This window comes from Prionailurus viverrinus, chromosome E1 (genome assembly GCF_022837055.1).
Source record: "Prionailurus viverrinus isolate Anna chromosome E1, UM_Priviv_1.0, whole genome shotgun sequence".
Lineage (NCBI taxonomy): Eukaryota > Metazoa > Chordata > Mammalia > Carnivora > Felidae > Prionailurus > Prionailurus viverrinus.
Window position 1 is genome coordinate 25003011 of NC_062574.1, and position 17099 is coordinate 25020109.

General features: G+C 38.6%; 1 protein-coding gene across 2 annotated transcripts in view; it reads right to left on the reverse strand.

Annotated features, from left to right (window-relative positions):
- The window catches only part of USP32 (ubiquitin specific peptidase 32), a 243099-nt gene extending 226319 nt beyond the window's left edge, over nucleotides 1–16780 (reverse strand). For both annotated transcript variants that reach the window (XM_047832929.1, XM_047832928.1), the window contains exon 1: nucleotides 16662–16780. In XM_047832929.1, the coding sequence (XP_047688885.1) occupies nucleotides 16662–16719 (58 nt within the window). In that variant the 5' untranslated portion in view covers nucleotides 16720–16780. The remainder of the gene's footprint in view (nucleotides 1–16661) is intronic.
- Nucleotides 16781–17099: the final 319 nt, after the last annotated feature.

Below are 17099 nucleotides of genomic sequence, written 5' to 3' on the forward strand. Positions count from 1 at the left end.
TTTTAAGAAATTGCCACAGCTACCCCAACCTTTAGCAACCACCACCCTGAGCAGTCAGCAATCAACACCAAGGCAAGACCCTCTACCAGCAAAAAGATTATGACTCGCTGAAAGTTCGAATGACGGTTAGCATTTTTTTTTTAAGTTTATTTTTTTATTTTTGAGAGAGGCAGAAACAGCATGAGCAGGGGAGGGGGAGAGAGAGAGAGAGGGAGAGAGAGAATCCCAAGCAGGCTCTGCACTGTCAGCACAGAGCCTGATGCAGGGCTCAAACTCACAAAACCGTGAGACCATGACCTGAGCCTAAACCAAGAGTTGGACACTTCACCGACTAAGCCACCCAGGTGACCCTAAATAGTTTTTAATTGTGGTACGTAAATTGCTTTTTTAGACATAATGCTAATTCACACTTAACAGACCATAGTATAGTGTAAACATAACTTTTATATAACCAAGCACAGGAAGACATGCTCAACATCACTAGCCATTAAGGAAACACAAAACTACAATGAGGGGCCCCTGGCTGGCTCAGTCAGAAGAGCATCTAACTCATAATCTCAGGGTCAGGAGTTCAAGCCCCATATTAGGTGTGGAGCCTACTTAAAAAAAAAAAAAAAAAAACAACTACATGCGACACTATTTCACAACCAATAGGATGGGTAAAATAAGAAAGATAACAACAAGTACAGGCAAGGATGTGGAAAAATCATAACTCTCATACATGACAGGAGTGTAAAATAGCGCAGCCACTCTGGACAATAGTTTGGTAGTTCCTCAAACTTAAACATCAAGTTACCATATGACCCAGCAATTTTACTCCTAGGTAGACATTCAAAAGAAATGAAAGCAAGGCGCCTGGGCGGCTCAGTCAGTTAAGTGTCCGACTTCACGTCAGGTCATGATCTCACAGTTCGTGAGTTCAAGCCCCACATCGGGCTCTGTGCTGACAGCTCAGAGCCTGGAACCTGCTTTGGATCCTGGGTCTCCCTCTCTCTCTGCCTCTCCCCAGCTTGCCCTCTGTCTAGTGCTTTCTCTGTCTCTAAAATAATGAATACACATTAAAAAAAAATTTTTTTTAATAAAAAGAACTGAAAGCAGGAACTCAGATCTTTGTCCACCAATGTCCACATGTCTATTAATAGGTGAATGGATAAACAAAATGGAGTACACACATTATTCAGCCATAAGAAGGAATGAAATTCTGCTACATGCTACAACACGGATGAATCTTAAAAACGTTACGCTAAGTGAAAAATGACACAAAAGGGTAAATATTGCATGATTCCACTCATATGAGGAACCTAAAATGGGCAAATTCAGAGACAAAAAGTAGAAGAGAGGTTACCAGGGTAGGGGGTGGGGGAAGAAAATGGGGAGTTATTTAGGCATTATAAAGTTTCTGTTTGGGGTGATGAACAAATTCTAGAAACAAATATTGGTGACAATTATACTATATTATGAATGTACTTAATGCCACTGAATTATACAATTTTAAATGGTTCAGAGGATGGGGTTCACAGGTTTGAGCCCCACATCAGGCTCTGCGCTGATAGTACGGAGTCTGCTCGGGATTCTCTCTCCCTCTCTCTCTATTCCTCTCCCACTTGTGCTCTCTCAAAATAAATAAATAAACTTTAAAAATAATAAAATAAAATAATAAAGTTGTCCAAGCAGTAAATTTCATCTTATGTATAATTTACCACAGTAATAAATTGCTAAAGCCAGAAAATCAAAACTATGTACATAACTGAACTTGTCTTCACAATTTTTGTCAGACAAAAATTCATATGAAATATCTTATAATTCCCTTGCAACAATCCTAAAACATATGGTTGAAAATACAATACTGATCATAAGGCTATATTCCTATTACAATCAGAAATCGTGGGGCGCCTGGGTGCCTCAGTCAGTTGAGTGTCTGATCTTGATTTCAGCTCAGGTCATGATCTAATGGTTTGTGGAATCAAGCCCTGCATCAGGCTGTGCACTAACAGTGCAGAGCCTACTTTCTGCCCCATTCCCACTTGCACTGTCTCAAAACAAATCAATAAACATGTTTTAAAAATTGTAATTTAGTGCAATTTTTGCTTTCTCTCTCATATATATGAAAAAAAGCATATTTATGTTATTTGTTAATATCAGAATCACAAGAGACACCGATAAGAAGTAAACACCTTGGGAGCATTCTCAAATCTTCAAACTGAGGCAAACACATAAGATGAGCAAAAGTCTTCTAAATTCCATTGCAACCTACAATTGTCTACCTTCTACTAACTTCTTCTAACATATATAAAACGGCCTGCCATGCACTGCAGTTCTCTTGAACCTATAATTTTAACTTTCAGTCACATTCCTATAAACTGCAAATTGGGAGTTTGAGATAAGAGCCACATGTTATTTAAACATTCAGAAGAAAACATGAAAATGAAAGTTAAAAGATCTTAAAAAAAAAACTAAGTAAGATAACTTCATTTTAAGAAGCAACACATCACAATCATATAAAGACACCAAGTAACCATCTGGTTCTCTCCCTCATCAAGCATATGCTGAACAGCTATTTGTGCTGAAAACAATGCAAAGTGGTTTTTAAAACAAACAAAATTCCTCCTCAAGAAACTTAAAGTGGGGAGATTAAGTTAATACATATAACACAATGCTATAGGTATGTAAAAATATTCAAATACCAAGGACACAAATTAAGAGTCATAGGACTTCAAAGGAGATAAGTGCTGGATAGTCCAGGAATATTCCAGAGAAAGGTTAAGATCTAGGCAAAGTCCAGAAGTCCAGAAAGATGAGGAGAATCAAATGAAAATGAACCCTTCATAATGTGGCCTCATCTTGCCTGTCCAACACTGTGTACAATATAAAATTATTAGAATAGATGAAGGTAGAGAAAAACTCAGTCCACATAAGAGAAATCACAGAAATACAAAATGGAGAGCAAATCAATTGGCCCACATAATGCTGATTGTGGAGAAAAAATTAAAAATTTTAAGTAGAAGTACATATTAAGTTATATAAATTATATTTAAAAAGTTCCAGGGGCGCTTGGGTGGCTTAGTTGGTTGAGCATCCGACTTCGGCTCAGGTCACGGTATCACGGTTCGTGGGCTCAAGCCTCGCGTCGGGCTCTGTGCTGACAGCTCAGAGCCTGGAGCCTACTTCAGATTCCATGTCTCCTCTCTCTCTGTCTCTCCCCCGTTCACACTTTGTCTCTCTCTCAAAAATAAATAAACATTAAAAAAAATTTTTTTTAAAGTTCCAAAAATTGCATGGAATTTTGACCTAACTTTAGCATATTTTTCTATTCACACCAATAAGTATTTTCTATTTATGAAAAATTTGAGTGTCTCAGAACCAATCAAATCAAGGTTCACCTGCAAAATGTGAGCATTAATTTTAATGCTGTTTTTAGCTGCTAATTATAACACAACTTACAAATCTACAAGTCTTTTCATATAAGATTATGTTTCCCTTTCCTTCATATTTTCTACTGAGTGCTTCATAAATTCAGGTAATTTTAGTTTAGGGCAAGCAGATATTCCTTTTAACCCAAATTTTAAATGTTTATTTTTCTGGAATATTTGAATATTTGTATGTCATGAAACTATAATTTATCTCATAAAAATACAATTTACCAAATTTTGACTATTAGTTTTATTCTGTCAGCTTTCTCCTTTATTCAGAGGGCACCCATTCATTCAATCAACATTTTAATAAGCCCTGCCTTATTACCTTCTAAGCTCTAGAGTTATTCTCAAGGATTTCAGAACTCAAAGTAGACAGCCAATTAAACTAGCAGCTGTAATGAAGAGGGATAACCACTACAATAAAAGTGTGTTACAGCAGAGAGGAGGAGGAAAAGTAGGAGCAATATGAGGGAAGACTACTGAGAGGACTTGATGCCTGGGCTTAGTTTTAATGGATAAGGATCTGGTAAAGCTGACAGTTCAGGGAGAAAGATGTGTGTCAATTCATCAATAAGCATGTACTTCACGTCAGACACTATGCCAGCTTCTGAAAATAAAAAAAAATACACTAGCCCTAATTTCAAGATACTGGTAATCTTTTCAGAAATGTACTTCATAAAGAAAAGGTTTAAAATTTGGTTTAATTTTTTTTTTTTTTTTAATTTATATCCAAATCAGTTAGCACACAGTGCAACGATGATTTCAGGAGTAGATTCCTTAGTGCCCCTTACCCATTTAGTCCATCCCCCCCCACAATCCCTCCAGTAATCCTCAGTCTGTTCTCCGTATTTATGAGTCTCTTCTGTTTTGTCCCCTTCCCTGTTTTTATATTATTTGTTTCCCTTCCCTTATGTTCATCTGTTTTGTCTCTTGAAGTCATATGATTTTTGTCTTTCTCTGACTAATTTCACTTAGCATAATACCCTCCAGTTCCATCCATGTAGTTGCAAATGGTAAAATTTGGTCTCAAAAATGAGTTCATGGGGCACCTAGGTGATTCAACTGGTTACACATCAGACTTGATTTTGGCTGAGGTCATGCTCCCAGGGTCATGGGAGCAAGCCCCACGTTTGGCTCTGTGCTGAGCATGGAGCCTGCTTAAAATTCCCCACCTCTCTCTCTGTCCCCCTGCCCCTCACCCCTGCTCATGTGCTCTCTAAAGTAAAAATTAATTAATTATGGGCACCTGGGTGGCTCAGTAAGTTAAGCATCCATGACTCAGGTCATGATCTCTTGGTTTGTGGGTTTGAGCCCCACATCGGTGCTGACAGCTCAGAGCCTGGAGCCTGCTTTGAGTTCTCTCTCTCTCTCTACCCCTCCCCTGCCGCACACTCTCTCTCAAAACTAAAAAAATTTTTTTTAATTTTTAATTAATTAAAAAAATAGGGCACCTGGGTGGCTCAGCTGATTGGGTGTCCAACTTCTGCTTGGGTCACGAGCTTGTGGTTTGTGGGTTTGAGCCCTGCGTCAGGCTCTGTGCTGATGGTGCAGAGCCTGCTTAGGATTCTCTCTCTCCCCCTCTCTCTGCCTCTTTCATGCACTCTCTCTCTCAAAAAAAAATAAACCTAAAAAGAACACAGTGCTCTGGGTGTATTAATATATACATGAAAATTAAAAAATGGGTTTGCATCTCATTTAAAAAATTTAGTTCACCATGCACAGACACACAAAGTGAATATTGTAAGATTTATTTATCCAAGACTCAAATATAGGTAAAGCTAATGTATAGGGATAGAAATTAGAATAGTGGTTACCTCTGCGGGGCAGTATCAACTGGGAGAGGGCAAGAGAGAGCCTACTGCAATGTTAGAAATGTTGCTCTCTATCCTGGTTTTGCATGGTAGTTGCTTAGGTACATAGCTAGAATTTCACTAAGCTATATAGTAAAATTTGTGCACTTTAGTGTAAGTAATAAAGGAAGGCATTCCAAGATCTAGGAAGCAGCATTTCAAAGGCAGAGAGTGTTCACACAGAAGCCAAATCACAGAAACTACAAGGGCTTGCCACACTAAAGACTGTCTTCAAACCATAGGTGTTGGGCACTTCCCACTGATGAGCATCTGAGTAAAATGACCAGTTGTGTATTTCAGAAAGATTATTCTGGTGGAAATATAAAGAATGGATTGAGGAGATAGGAGACTAATAATAGTCCAGACGACAGAAGGCCTTTTCTAAGGCAGTAACTTTAAAGATGCAGAAGTAAGGGGGCACCTGGGTGGCTCAGTCAGTTAAGCATCCGACTTTGGCTCAGGTCATGATCTTGTGGTTTGTGAGTTCCAGCCCTGCGTTGGGCTCTGTGCTGACAGCTCAGAGCCTGGAACCTGCTTCAGATTTTGTGTCTCCCCCTCTCTATGCCCCTCCCATGCTCATGCTCTGCCTCCCTCTCTCAATAATAAATAAACATTAAAAAGTTTTTTAAAAAAAAGATGCAGATGAAACATAAGATAGTAAGAAGATATCATCAAAGGGACACTGTGATGGATTAAATTTGAACAGAGAAAATTTAAAAAAAAGTCTCAACTGATAAACAGGTTTCTGGCTTGGGATCATAGGTAGTAAACCACATACATGCAATATATAAGCCGATCTGTGGAAAAATAAGTTGCATTTAGTTTGGGACTCTACTGAAATAATATTAAAAAACACGCTCCAAAAAAAAAAAACTCCACTCAAACAGAACATTTTTCTATGACGTTATTTACTGCCAAGTGCTCATTCAGTTGATACCCTATTTCTTTCATTATTTAAATATAATTTGTTTGGCAATCTTCTGTCAACTTCAATTTATATCTATATGTACCAGTAATGTGACAATATAAAATGTTTCCACCATTAGATAATTACTCCTGGGGCTCCTGGGTGGCGCAGTCGGTTAAGCGTCCGACTTCAGCCAGGTCACGATCTCACGGTCCGTGAGTTCGAGCCCCGCGTCGGGCTCTGGGCTGATGGCTCAGAGCCTGGAGCCTGTTTCCGATTCTGTGTCTCCCTCTCTCCCTGCCCCTCCCCCGTTCATGCTCTGTCTCTCTCTGTCCCAAAAATAAAAAATTAAAAACGTTGAAAAAATATATAAAAAAAAACAAAAAAACAAAAAAAAAAGATAATTACTCCTTACTATGCCTCTAAGCCTATAAAGAATAAGTAATTTCTTGTCCTTCCATAATTAGCTGTAAAGAAGTATTCTTACCTCAGCATCTCTGACAAAGAATTAACTTCTGATCTATAAAACTCCACACAGTGAAATATTTCACTTATGGATGCTTGCATAAACTAAAGAATCTCTAAACCAAATTTATTAATCAAACAACTGCTCTACACCCACCACAGCTTCCTACCACAGCTGCTCATCAATAGATTCCAAAACCAACTTTAAAGCAGAGCCAAAAATGACATAATAAAACATTAATACAAGTAACATTTTTTAAAGGCAAAAGATGCATTTAAATATATGTACACAGATATAAAAATACAAGTTTTAAACCTCAGGGCATACACCCATGAGCACACACACATTTATCCTGAACAAAGTTTTCTCTAAAAGTTTAATCTACCTGTTTCCGATTCTGTGTCTCCCTCTCACTCTGCCCCTCCCCCGTTCATGCTCTGTCTCTCTCTGTCCCAAAAATAAATAAACGTTGAAAAAAAAAAATTTAAAAAAAAAAAAAAAAGGGGGCGCCTGGGTGGCGCAGTTGGTTAAGCGTCCGACTTCAGCCAGGTCACGATCTCGCGGTCCGTGAGTTTGAGCCCCGCGTCAGGCTCTGGGCTGATGGCTCAGAGCCTGGAGCCTGTTTCCGATTCTGTGTCTCCCTCTCACTCTGCCCCTCCCCCGTTCATGCTCTGTCTCTCTCTGTCCCAAAAATAAATAAACGTTGAAAAAAAAAAAAAAAATTTAAAAAAAAAAAATAAATAAAAGTTTAATCTGGTTTTTAGAAAAGATTGCTTTGATATACAATTCAGTCATTCAACAAACACTTACTGAGTAGCTAACACAGGACAAATAACATGCAATTGCTAGAAATAGCAGTGAACAAAACAGACATGTCCCCACCCTCATGGAGGTTTACAATCTAGTGGTATGTGATCATGAAAACTGCAATCTAGGGCAATGTCTTCCTCTTACCCCAGTTTCTAACTGACCATGCAATGAATCTGCCCTAAGGCTTAAATTAAGACCCACATGACCAGAGATTAAGGATTACTAAAAAGGAACTTCAGTATCAGTATAATTACTTGGTTAAAACAGAGACAGCCTCTTAGAAACTGAAGAGTGGAAAAAAAAGAATAGAGACATAAGAATTATTTTAAAGCAAGAAAGCACCAGGTCAAGAATGAAGGTCTTAAAGCTTCACTACCCATTGCACCCTTCTTCAGGAAGCTACCAGAGAACAAGCTCCATCAAAATAACGAGTAAGTCAAGAAAGAAGAAACAAGGCATACAACAGGAGATCCAACACAGAACACTGAAGGAAATTTCAGGATAAATGATAAAGAAGATCCCAGCATGGCAGCTATGCTTCAAGCACAAAGGCAATAGGTACAGACCTGAACAGGCCAAAAAGCTCCAAGAAAATTTTCCAATATAATGAGCCGAGTGAACATTAATATATGGATTAGATTTAACTATTGGTGGGATTTTGGGGGTTGAATTATAGTGAATAGAATCCCAAGCAAATAAAAGAGAAGGTAATTATTAAAAGAAATATTTACAAGAAAAGTAATCCTACTATATTAAATGGCTTAGCTGTGAAAAGCATTTATAAAAACCTAATCATGTAAATACTGAACAATGATCTAACCATAATTAAAATATACATATACCAAGATGAGGAAATGGGACTACAGGGGGCGTACATGTGTGTATCTGGAGGGCAGGTAGCAGTGAAATAAAGAGCTAAATCCTAATCTTTAATACTGGGATGCCAAATAAACATTCCTTAAATGAAAAAAAAAGTATCAATATAAATATATTACTTAGAGATAAAAAGTAAAGACCAATTAATAGATTTAAAACATTAAAAGTACTGGATAATAAGCAGAGGAAAACTGCCAAGGGAGACAGGGTAACAGTACTACTGCCTTCATAAGTAACCCTGTAGAACCATTTGATTCTAAATTCTGTACATATATCACTGTGATAAAAATTAAAACTAAAAGACTAGAAAAGAAGGAGGGAGGAGGAGCATTAGTTATGGAACTTAAGAGAAAAAGAAACTTGGAGCCAAAAAAAGGGGGGGAGGGGGCGCCTGGGTGACTCAGAAGGTTAAGCATCCGACTTCTGCTCAGGTCATGATCTCACGGTTTATGGGTTCGAGCCCCGCATCAGGCTCTGTGCTGACAGCTCGGAGCCTGGAGCCTCCTTTGGATTCTGTGTCTCTCCTTCTCTCTGCCCCTCCCCCTGCTCATACTGTGTGTCTCTCTCTCATAAATAAATAAACATATATTTTAAAAAGCTATACATAAATTTTATTTATTTATTTATTTATTTATTTATTTATTTATTTATTTATTTTGTTTTTAGTGAATTCTATGCCCAATGTGGGGCTCAAACTCATAAGCCTGAGATCAAGAGTTGCATGCTCTACCAACTGAGCCAGCCAGGCGCCCCTAAAATTTACTTTTAAATCACCTGGACTATTTCAAACCAATGAGAACACTCCGTATATTGATGTAAATCTTATTCTCAGCTTCCAAATTAACACTGTACATTTTAAACAAGTATGTTTCCGACTCTTAGATTTGGCAGTAGGATGATGCTTGTCATCATGGATGAAAAGTACATGAAGATCACTGTCTAAAAATAAATCATTTCATGAGCAAAATTATTAAATATTACATTTTTACAAAAAGACATTCTCCAGTGTTCATAAACATAATACTTAATGACATACTAGTCTCTTAATATCCACTTAGTAATTTACATTATGACGTATCAACTTAAATATCTGAACTAAACAGATAAAATTATATATTATATTTAAGGCTGTTACATTTTTATCTATCATTCAAAATCTTTAGCACATTTTTCAAAGCTGATTTAAGGAAATCTTGAGATGAATACATTGTTTGGTATACTGAGTCCTTGTCAGTACCTGATCATTTACCCTCCAACCTTACAAACATTATTCAAGTTCTCCAAATCTTCTACCCATCATTTATACATTCACCGCCATCCAATATTTACTGAACACTTAAAATACACCTGGCACTGCACCTATCCTGGTACCAGAGATTCATCATCATGTCTGACAATAAACATGTTAATTATATATTATGATAAAGGCTACAAATGAACGTTACAGAATAGTACAACACTGATGGAAAACCACTTCATATAAGATAAGAGAAGGCCATCAGAGCTTGGACTTCAGGTATGAAGAATGAGCCAGACCTGTGAAAATTTGTAAGCAGCCTTTCCAGCCTGAGAGGAAAGGAATCAACAGAATCTCATTTGAATTGTAGGATTACACTGGCTGCTGCCATGAAACTACAAACCACTGCATGGTATCTTAGAAAGAGATGATGGCAGCTAGGACTAGAGTAGCAGCAGTGAAGATGAATAGAAGTTAACAGACTAGACTGGATACCAAACTAAATGAAGTAGATGGCCAACTCAAACAGGGGATAAGAAAATAGGCCAGATGGTGAAAGAAAGGAAAAACTGAGGAAGTCTGCAAGATTCTTCACTTTACCAACTATCTTGCAATAGCGGTACTAATTATTATCCTGGAAGAAAGACTAGGGGAGGACTACTTTGATAGAAAGGTCCTTTTCATAATGCAATCTCTTTAGAGTCTTTCACAAGTCATTAAAAAAGGCAAGAATCACAGCAAACCTTAAAAGCCTTTTCCTCTGAGGGCTACAATGCTGAGACAACCTAACTTCTTTATGGAAATGAAAGAGGAGCTGGAGAATTTCTTTGCGAAACTTCATTTTAGCATAGTTTCCTTTAATGCTGTGCAACATCAAGGATTCCAAGAACCATATTACAGCGAGGTCTTGATATATCAATTTTTCTGAACCTTGTCTACAAAATAGTTATTAACTTGAGATTTCCCTGAACTAAAAAGAGACTTATGTCAATGAACATTAAATCCCTAATAAGGAAGGGTGTTAAAGAAGGCCTTCATCTTTGAATAGATAGGTCTTCTAATAGATAGGTCTCTGACTTTAACGTAAATACTAAAATACTAGTTTCATCAGGCTTTTGTGTCAGTTAGTAATTAATGATCCACCTTTTATTTTCAAAAGATCCTTATTACTAGATAAGGAACAAGAAAATTTATTAGCATAAAGAAAGAGGTGGAGTGGCTCAATTTAAATATTCATTTTTTTAAAAAGCAGATTTTTTGTTTAAAGTTATTCATTTAAGTAATCTAAACCTAATGTGGGACTCAAACTCACAATCCGGAGATCAAGAGTCCCATGCTCCTTAGACTAAACCAGCCAGGTGCCCCTGCAGTGGCTCAATTTAAATACATACACCAAGAAGCCTAAAAGGTAAAAGCAGAAGCATAAACAAGTCCTGAGCAGAGAAGCCATACTTTCTGGATACAGTATGAAAAGAACTCTCAATCCCATCTTAGTCTTCTGAGTACCATTATCAAACCATCGCCCATTTTTTCTAATTGGAGTATAATTGACATACAACATTATATCAGTTTTAGGTGATCTGACAATTATATACATTACAAAATGCTCACCATGATTAGTATAGTTAGCATCTGTCGCCAAAGTTATTACAATATTATTGACTATATTCTCTCTGCTGAACTTTCCATCCCTGTGACTTAATTATAACTGGAGTTTGTATCTCTTAATCTCCTTCACCTAGTTTACCCATTCCCTCACCCACCTCCCCTCTGGCAACCACTAACTTGTTTCTCTATATTTATGAGTCTGTTTCTCTTTGTTGCTGTTGGTTTGTTCATTTGTTTTTTAGATTCCACATATAAGTGAAACCATATGGTATTTGCTTTCCTCTGTCTGACTTGTTTCATTTAGCATAATACCCTCTAGGTCTATCCATGTTGTCCAGATTCAAATCACCAACATTTTTTTTTTTTAAAGTAGGATTCACACCCAGTATGGAGCCCAATGCAGGACTTGAACTTACAACCCTCAGATCAAGACCTAGGCTGAGATCAAGAGTCAGATGCTTAACCAACTGAGCCACCCAGGCACCTCAAAACCACCAACTTTTAATTCATAAATAAAATACCTTCACCTCTGCAGCTATTTAACATCAAACCTTCTAATCCAGCTCTCAGACTTAATCTTTAGTACTCCAAATCCAAAGATGGATTTCCTATAGTCCTAGCAAGAATAACAATCATTTCTCAAACTTTTCCTGTGACCTACATATTATCAAGTACCAAAAATCTTCCCTTTCTCCTGAAAAAACAACTCATGATTGGTTGGTCACCACATTACTAACTCTAGGTTACTTACACATCTTTCTGGAAGGCAACCCTGAATGCTGTCACTGTGAAGTCTCACTAACCAGGCACAAGACAAACAATTAACAAAAAAAAAAAAAAAAAAAAAAAAAAACAAAAAAAAAAAGAAAAGAAAAGAAAAAAAAACAACAACAGCTGTTCAGTTTGGTAAATGGAAGGCCATTATCCATCAAGTGATGTCACCTCATTCTGCTCATCCTCCCCAAATCCAGGGTTCATTAGTGTATTTATCTCCTCTTTGTCATGGACACTCCATACGGAGTGTCAAACTGGAGACTGAAGAACAGCACCTATGTAATTATTTAGGTGACTACATATAAAGAGACTAACTTAAAACTGCCCCATTTTTCTCCTTTATGTATAATAACAGCTGGTTAGGTATACTTGCAAATGGCTTAACCAAAACTTGCAATTCCACTGTAATGCAAGAGTTCACTGATAGATTTAATAAATTCAGATGAAGGCAAATTAAGTGCCTTAATAAGAGAAAACAGTGCATCCTAGAAGATGCCAACTGTGAAATTAAATTTTCACTTATACAATGATATATTATGCTAAACCACCTAACATCACATCATAGGCAGTATAATATCAACGAAATTTTAGTATTAACACTACGAAACTTGATGAATAAAATCTTGATTGGTGAGTCAATGTTTTACAGCATATTAGGGCTGGTAGATAATAAGCAAAATGAAAAGTACTGGAATATTCAACTATTACATGCTTAATTATTTCACTAGCAAAGACAATAACCTTTAAGTGACGAGGAAATAAAACTCTTTAATACACAATTATTGAGCACATACAATGAAATGAATAGTGTTAGGGCACTTTCAGGCCAATACACCAACACACACTCTACATTCCTATAGCACTTCGTTCTATAGCACTGTAGAATTTAACATACTATATGTTAGTTATTTACAAATGATAATACATACATACTACTTTTTGCAAATATTGTCCATTATCAAATATACACAAAATAAGGGCACCTGGGTGGCTCAATTAAGTGTCCAAGTTCAGCTCCGGTCATGATCTCACGGTTCGTGAGTTCCAGCCCCGCATCGGGCTCTGTGCTGACAGCTCAGAGCCTGGAACCTGCTTCAGATTCTGTGTCTCCCTCTCTCTCTGCCCCTGCCCTGCTCATGCTCTGTCTCTCTCTCTCAAAAATAAATAAAAATTTAAAAAAAAATTCACAAAATACAACTTTAAAAAGATGTTTCAATATTTTATCCCTACCTCATATGGATAGTCCTGCATACACCTTGAGTTACATACACTTCAGTGGACTGACCAGGCTATATGCTCCTAGAGAGAGGGTTTTAGTCATCTTTGCTTCTTTGGTGCCTAAGTCACAGGTAGCACTCAGTAAAAATTGCTGTATTTCATCACCCAACTATTTACTCCAATGTAAAGTGCCAAAATTCTTTTTAAAAAAATTTTTTAATGTTTATTTATTTTTGAGAGAGACAGAGAGCAAGCAGGGGAGGGCAGAGAGAGAGAGAGAGAGAGAGAGAGACAGAATCAGAAGTAGGCTCCAGGCTCTGAGCTGTCCGCACAGAGACGAACGCAGGGATTGAACTCACGAACCATGAGATCATGACCTGAGCCAAAGTCGGACACTCAACTGACTGAGCCACCCACCCCAGTTCTTCTTAAGGAAAGGGATTAGAAGAAATTCACCCACTATATTTTATTAACATCATTTAAAAGTTAAGGACAATTTTAATTCAGCCAATTCTAGGGGGGGAAAAAAAGCCTTATTATTCTCAGTTTCCAGAATGATGAAAAGGAGAGAGGAGCAGGAAGAAAGAATTAAAGAACTGGAGATTTTTAAGTTTCTCGGAGTTCTGAAATACTCTAAACTTCAACTCCTCTTTCATTCAATATTTTTTAATACTATGCTCCAAGCATTTAGAATATATTTTCAGGAATACACAAGCCACAAACTTAGATGCAATAGGAAGTGAAATAAAGAGATGAACATAGCTACTAAAATTCTCAGTACTCGTGAAGTACAGTAGATGTACTTCAGAAAATACCAGCAATCTAAACCAGGGTCAAGCCTTTCAAGGAAAAGCCTATTTGCATTCTATTCAAGATATTCAAGACAGATAACAAAAATAAAAGCTACCACAAATCTCCCTTAAAAAACTTTAAAGGTATGCTTTCAGAAAACTATTAATGTTTATATAACTGGCACACAGTCTAGCTAAAATAGCATGCAAAATCAATCTTCCTAATTTCTAGAGCTTCTGAAATGTAAATGAGAAGTCACTAAACTGCCCTTCGCTTAGGTAGTGTTATCTGTCATTAACATAACACTCCATTTCCAAGGCTCTGTTTTACAAGATAAATTGCCTGCAATTCCATGTTTGCTTCCAGCAATATACAGTTGACTATTTTTTTTAATACTACCTAAATATGGTTAGGCATTATTTACTGGTCAGTAATTTTAAGAAAGCCAAGAGGGGTAGGCATTTCAGTAGTTTATCAAACTTGCTTTTTTACTTGTACAGTGATTCATATAACCTACATTGTGTTTGTCCAATCCTCTCCCTAACACCCACCCCTATTCACCCTAAAAAGTAAATAAGACCAACAGATAGAGGTTTTGGTACCTATTTAGTTCATGTGCCCCCCCAAAAGTTCCCAAACCATTTTTTAGCTCTAGCAAAAGTTTTATAAATTCTTTCTATATAACCTCAGTAAATGAACTTCTATATTAAAGTCTAACATTTACTACGGTAAACAGTATATTCAAAAGAATTGCCCACTTTAAAAAAAAAAAAAAGCTCCTGGTTTACATTTAGAGATACTACTTATCAGTTTGGTTCTCTCTTTTGCTTTAATTTTCTTCTGGAGCAAAACTGATAAAACAAATTTATTCAAAGAAGAGTTAAAGGTCTTAACAAATATTTTGCTACCTCTTCAAATATACATTTTAAATTCAACAGGCAAACACTTCATAATAAATTGAACAAAGACCTTCAATCAAATCAGTTTAAAACACACCAACTATTAATTTCCTTTATATTTACAAAAGTACTAAAATCTTAGTTTGATATGAGAGTAAGTGGGGTACAGTTGAATAAAAGTTAAATTTTAGAATTCCTTTAATGCCAGCTACATCACCCTCAAACTTAAGAAACGAAATACTTCTAAACCATGAAGCTGTGAATCAATTTGATTGATGTCCTCTTTCATGCCATGTAAAACCATTGCCTAATTGAGGCCAGACCTGTCAGGCTCAACAGCATCCCGGAAATGACCAGCCTACTAGGGCTGGAAACACATCAAGAATTTGGAATATTTCTCATATTGAGAAAAAAGTTCAAGTAAAATTGTCCATAAGAACAATCATTCATTGTTCTGTAGAAAAAAAAGATATAAAAAGCATATTTTCGTTATTCTGGTCAGTCCACAATGAACACATACACCTAAATTCTTTATTTGCAGGTGATATCCCACTGAATTTACCTTTGTTTCTTACATACAAACAAGAGTTTACTACTAAATCCTCATTTTGAATGTCTGTCTTTTAAGCCAATTTTTATTTTATAGCCTTAGCTACTGAAACCATCACCTGGAGCATGGCTGGTTTCTTGACTTAGAAACCTGTTAACAATAATGCCAAGCATCCAACCTGCTTAATGTTTCACTTCTTATCAAAAAAAAAAACCCATTAAAGGTCGAAAAGAAATACACGCATACATACATACACACACACACTCAAATCCCACTCATGAAAAATTAAGTCACATTCCGGCCATAAACTGCAATAGACACTTCCAGTTAGCGTGTGCTTTAGTAATCACCGACAGCGGTATCAGAGAAAGTGGTAGGGGGCTGGGGCTATTAGCAACACACTGTGCATCTGAGCCAATAAGCAGCAGGCTAGGACTGGCAGCAAGGCCGGTCTCTAAAGGGAGCTATAACACAATATCAGAATGCTGAATTTCCGAATGCCATTTTATAGGAAGGGAGGGGGTGAGAACTGAGGATCAAGTGCAATAAAAGGCTCTGGCCAACGTCTAAGGAGATGTAACCTAAGACAAGGTCTTGTGCAAAACCAGCTGTCCAGTCTCATCTCACCTCAAATACAACTTAATTTCAGGTCGTTCTTATCAAAGTCAGCCGCTCAAAAGGTGAGGGGGTGGCAGGAGTGGATGACGATAGCCCCCTAGAGACTAGCAAAGGCCCTCGGAAAAGGCGGAGACTCCACAACTGGAAGGGGCTTCCAACAGCAAAAAGAGAAGAGGGCTTTGCAGCCGCCTCCCCTCTCCCTTCCAACCAAGGTTGTTGGGTATGAGCTTAGGATGCTGTCGGGTTTTATGAAGGAGTGATATGAGAAAATGGCAGTAAAGGATGAGGGGGGCTGGAATGGCTGATGCCACCCAAGAAAGGAGGGAGAGAAGACTTCCCTGGACACATCCAAGATAACAACGCCACCAAAGAGCACGGGCATTTCCGTGCCAGAGCCAGATACCCCTCTCTCTGGGAAAGCTTCTCCCCCTTTCCATACGGTCCCAATTCCCAAACACTGCTCCCACCCGACCCTTCTCCCTCCTAATATTCCCCGTCGCTCCCCCAAAGAGGGCCTCCTTTCCCATCCTCCTCAGGCACCCTCAAGCGCTCAACCTCCCCTCCCCTTCCCCGGTCACCCACCCTCGGGGCAGCCTGTCGCTGGCCTCCCCCGCACCTCGTCCAGACCCCTCCCCCCCCTCACCTCTCCTCAGAGCCTCCTCGTAGCTGAGGAATCCGATCCGTGACTCCTTGGCGCCCATGCTCCCCTCATCCCCTCGGCCGGGGGTCGGAGCCTAATCTCGCCCCCACCCCCCCTCCCGCCTGCGACTAGGCGTCCCTGGGTGACGGTGTCGGCGTCCCCCAGCCCCCTCCTCTCCCCACACTAACAAGTGCGGCTTCTGCCCCGGCAGCTCCTCCCGGCCGCCGCCACCGCCTCCATGCCTAATCACGTGACCCGCTCCCACCCCGCCCCCTTCCCCTCCCTCCTACTCCGCCCTTTTCTCTCCTCCCTTCCCTTTCCTCCTCACGCCCTTTTCCCTCCCCCCACCCCCCTCCCGCCGGCCCCGCCGAGGGTCACCTGACCCGAGGCCGGGGATTGTTCCGGGTAATGGCCGCCAGGGGCCACTCACTTCGCCCCGCC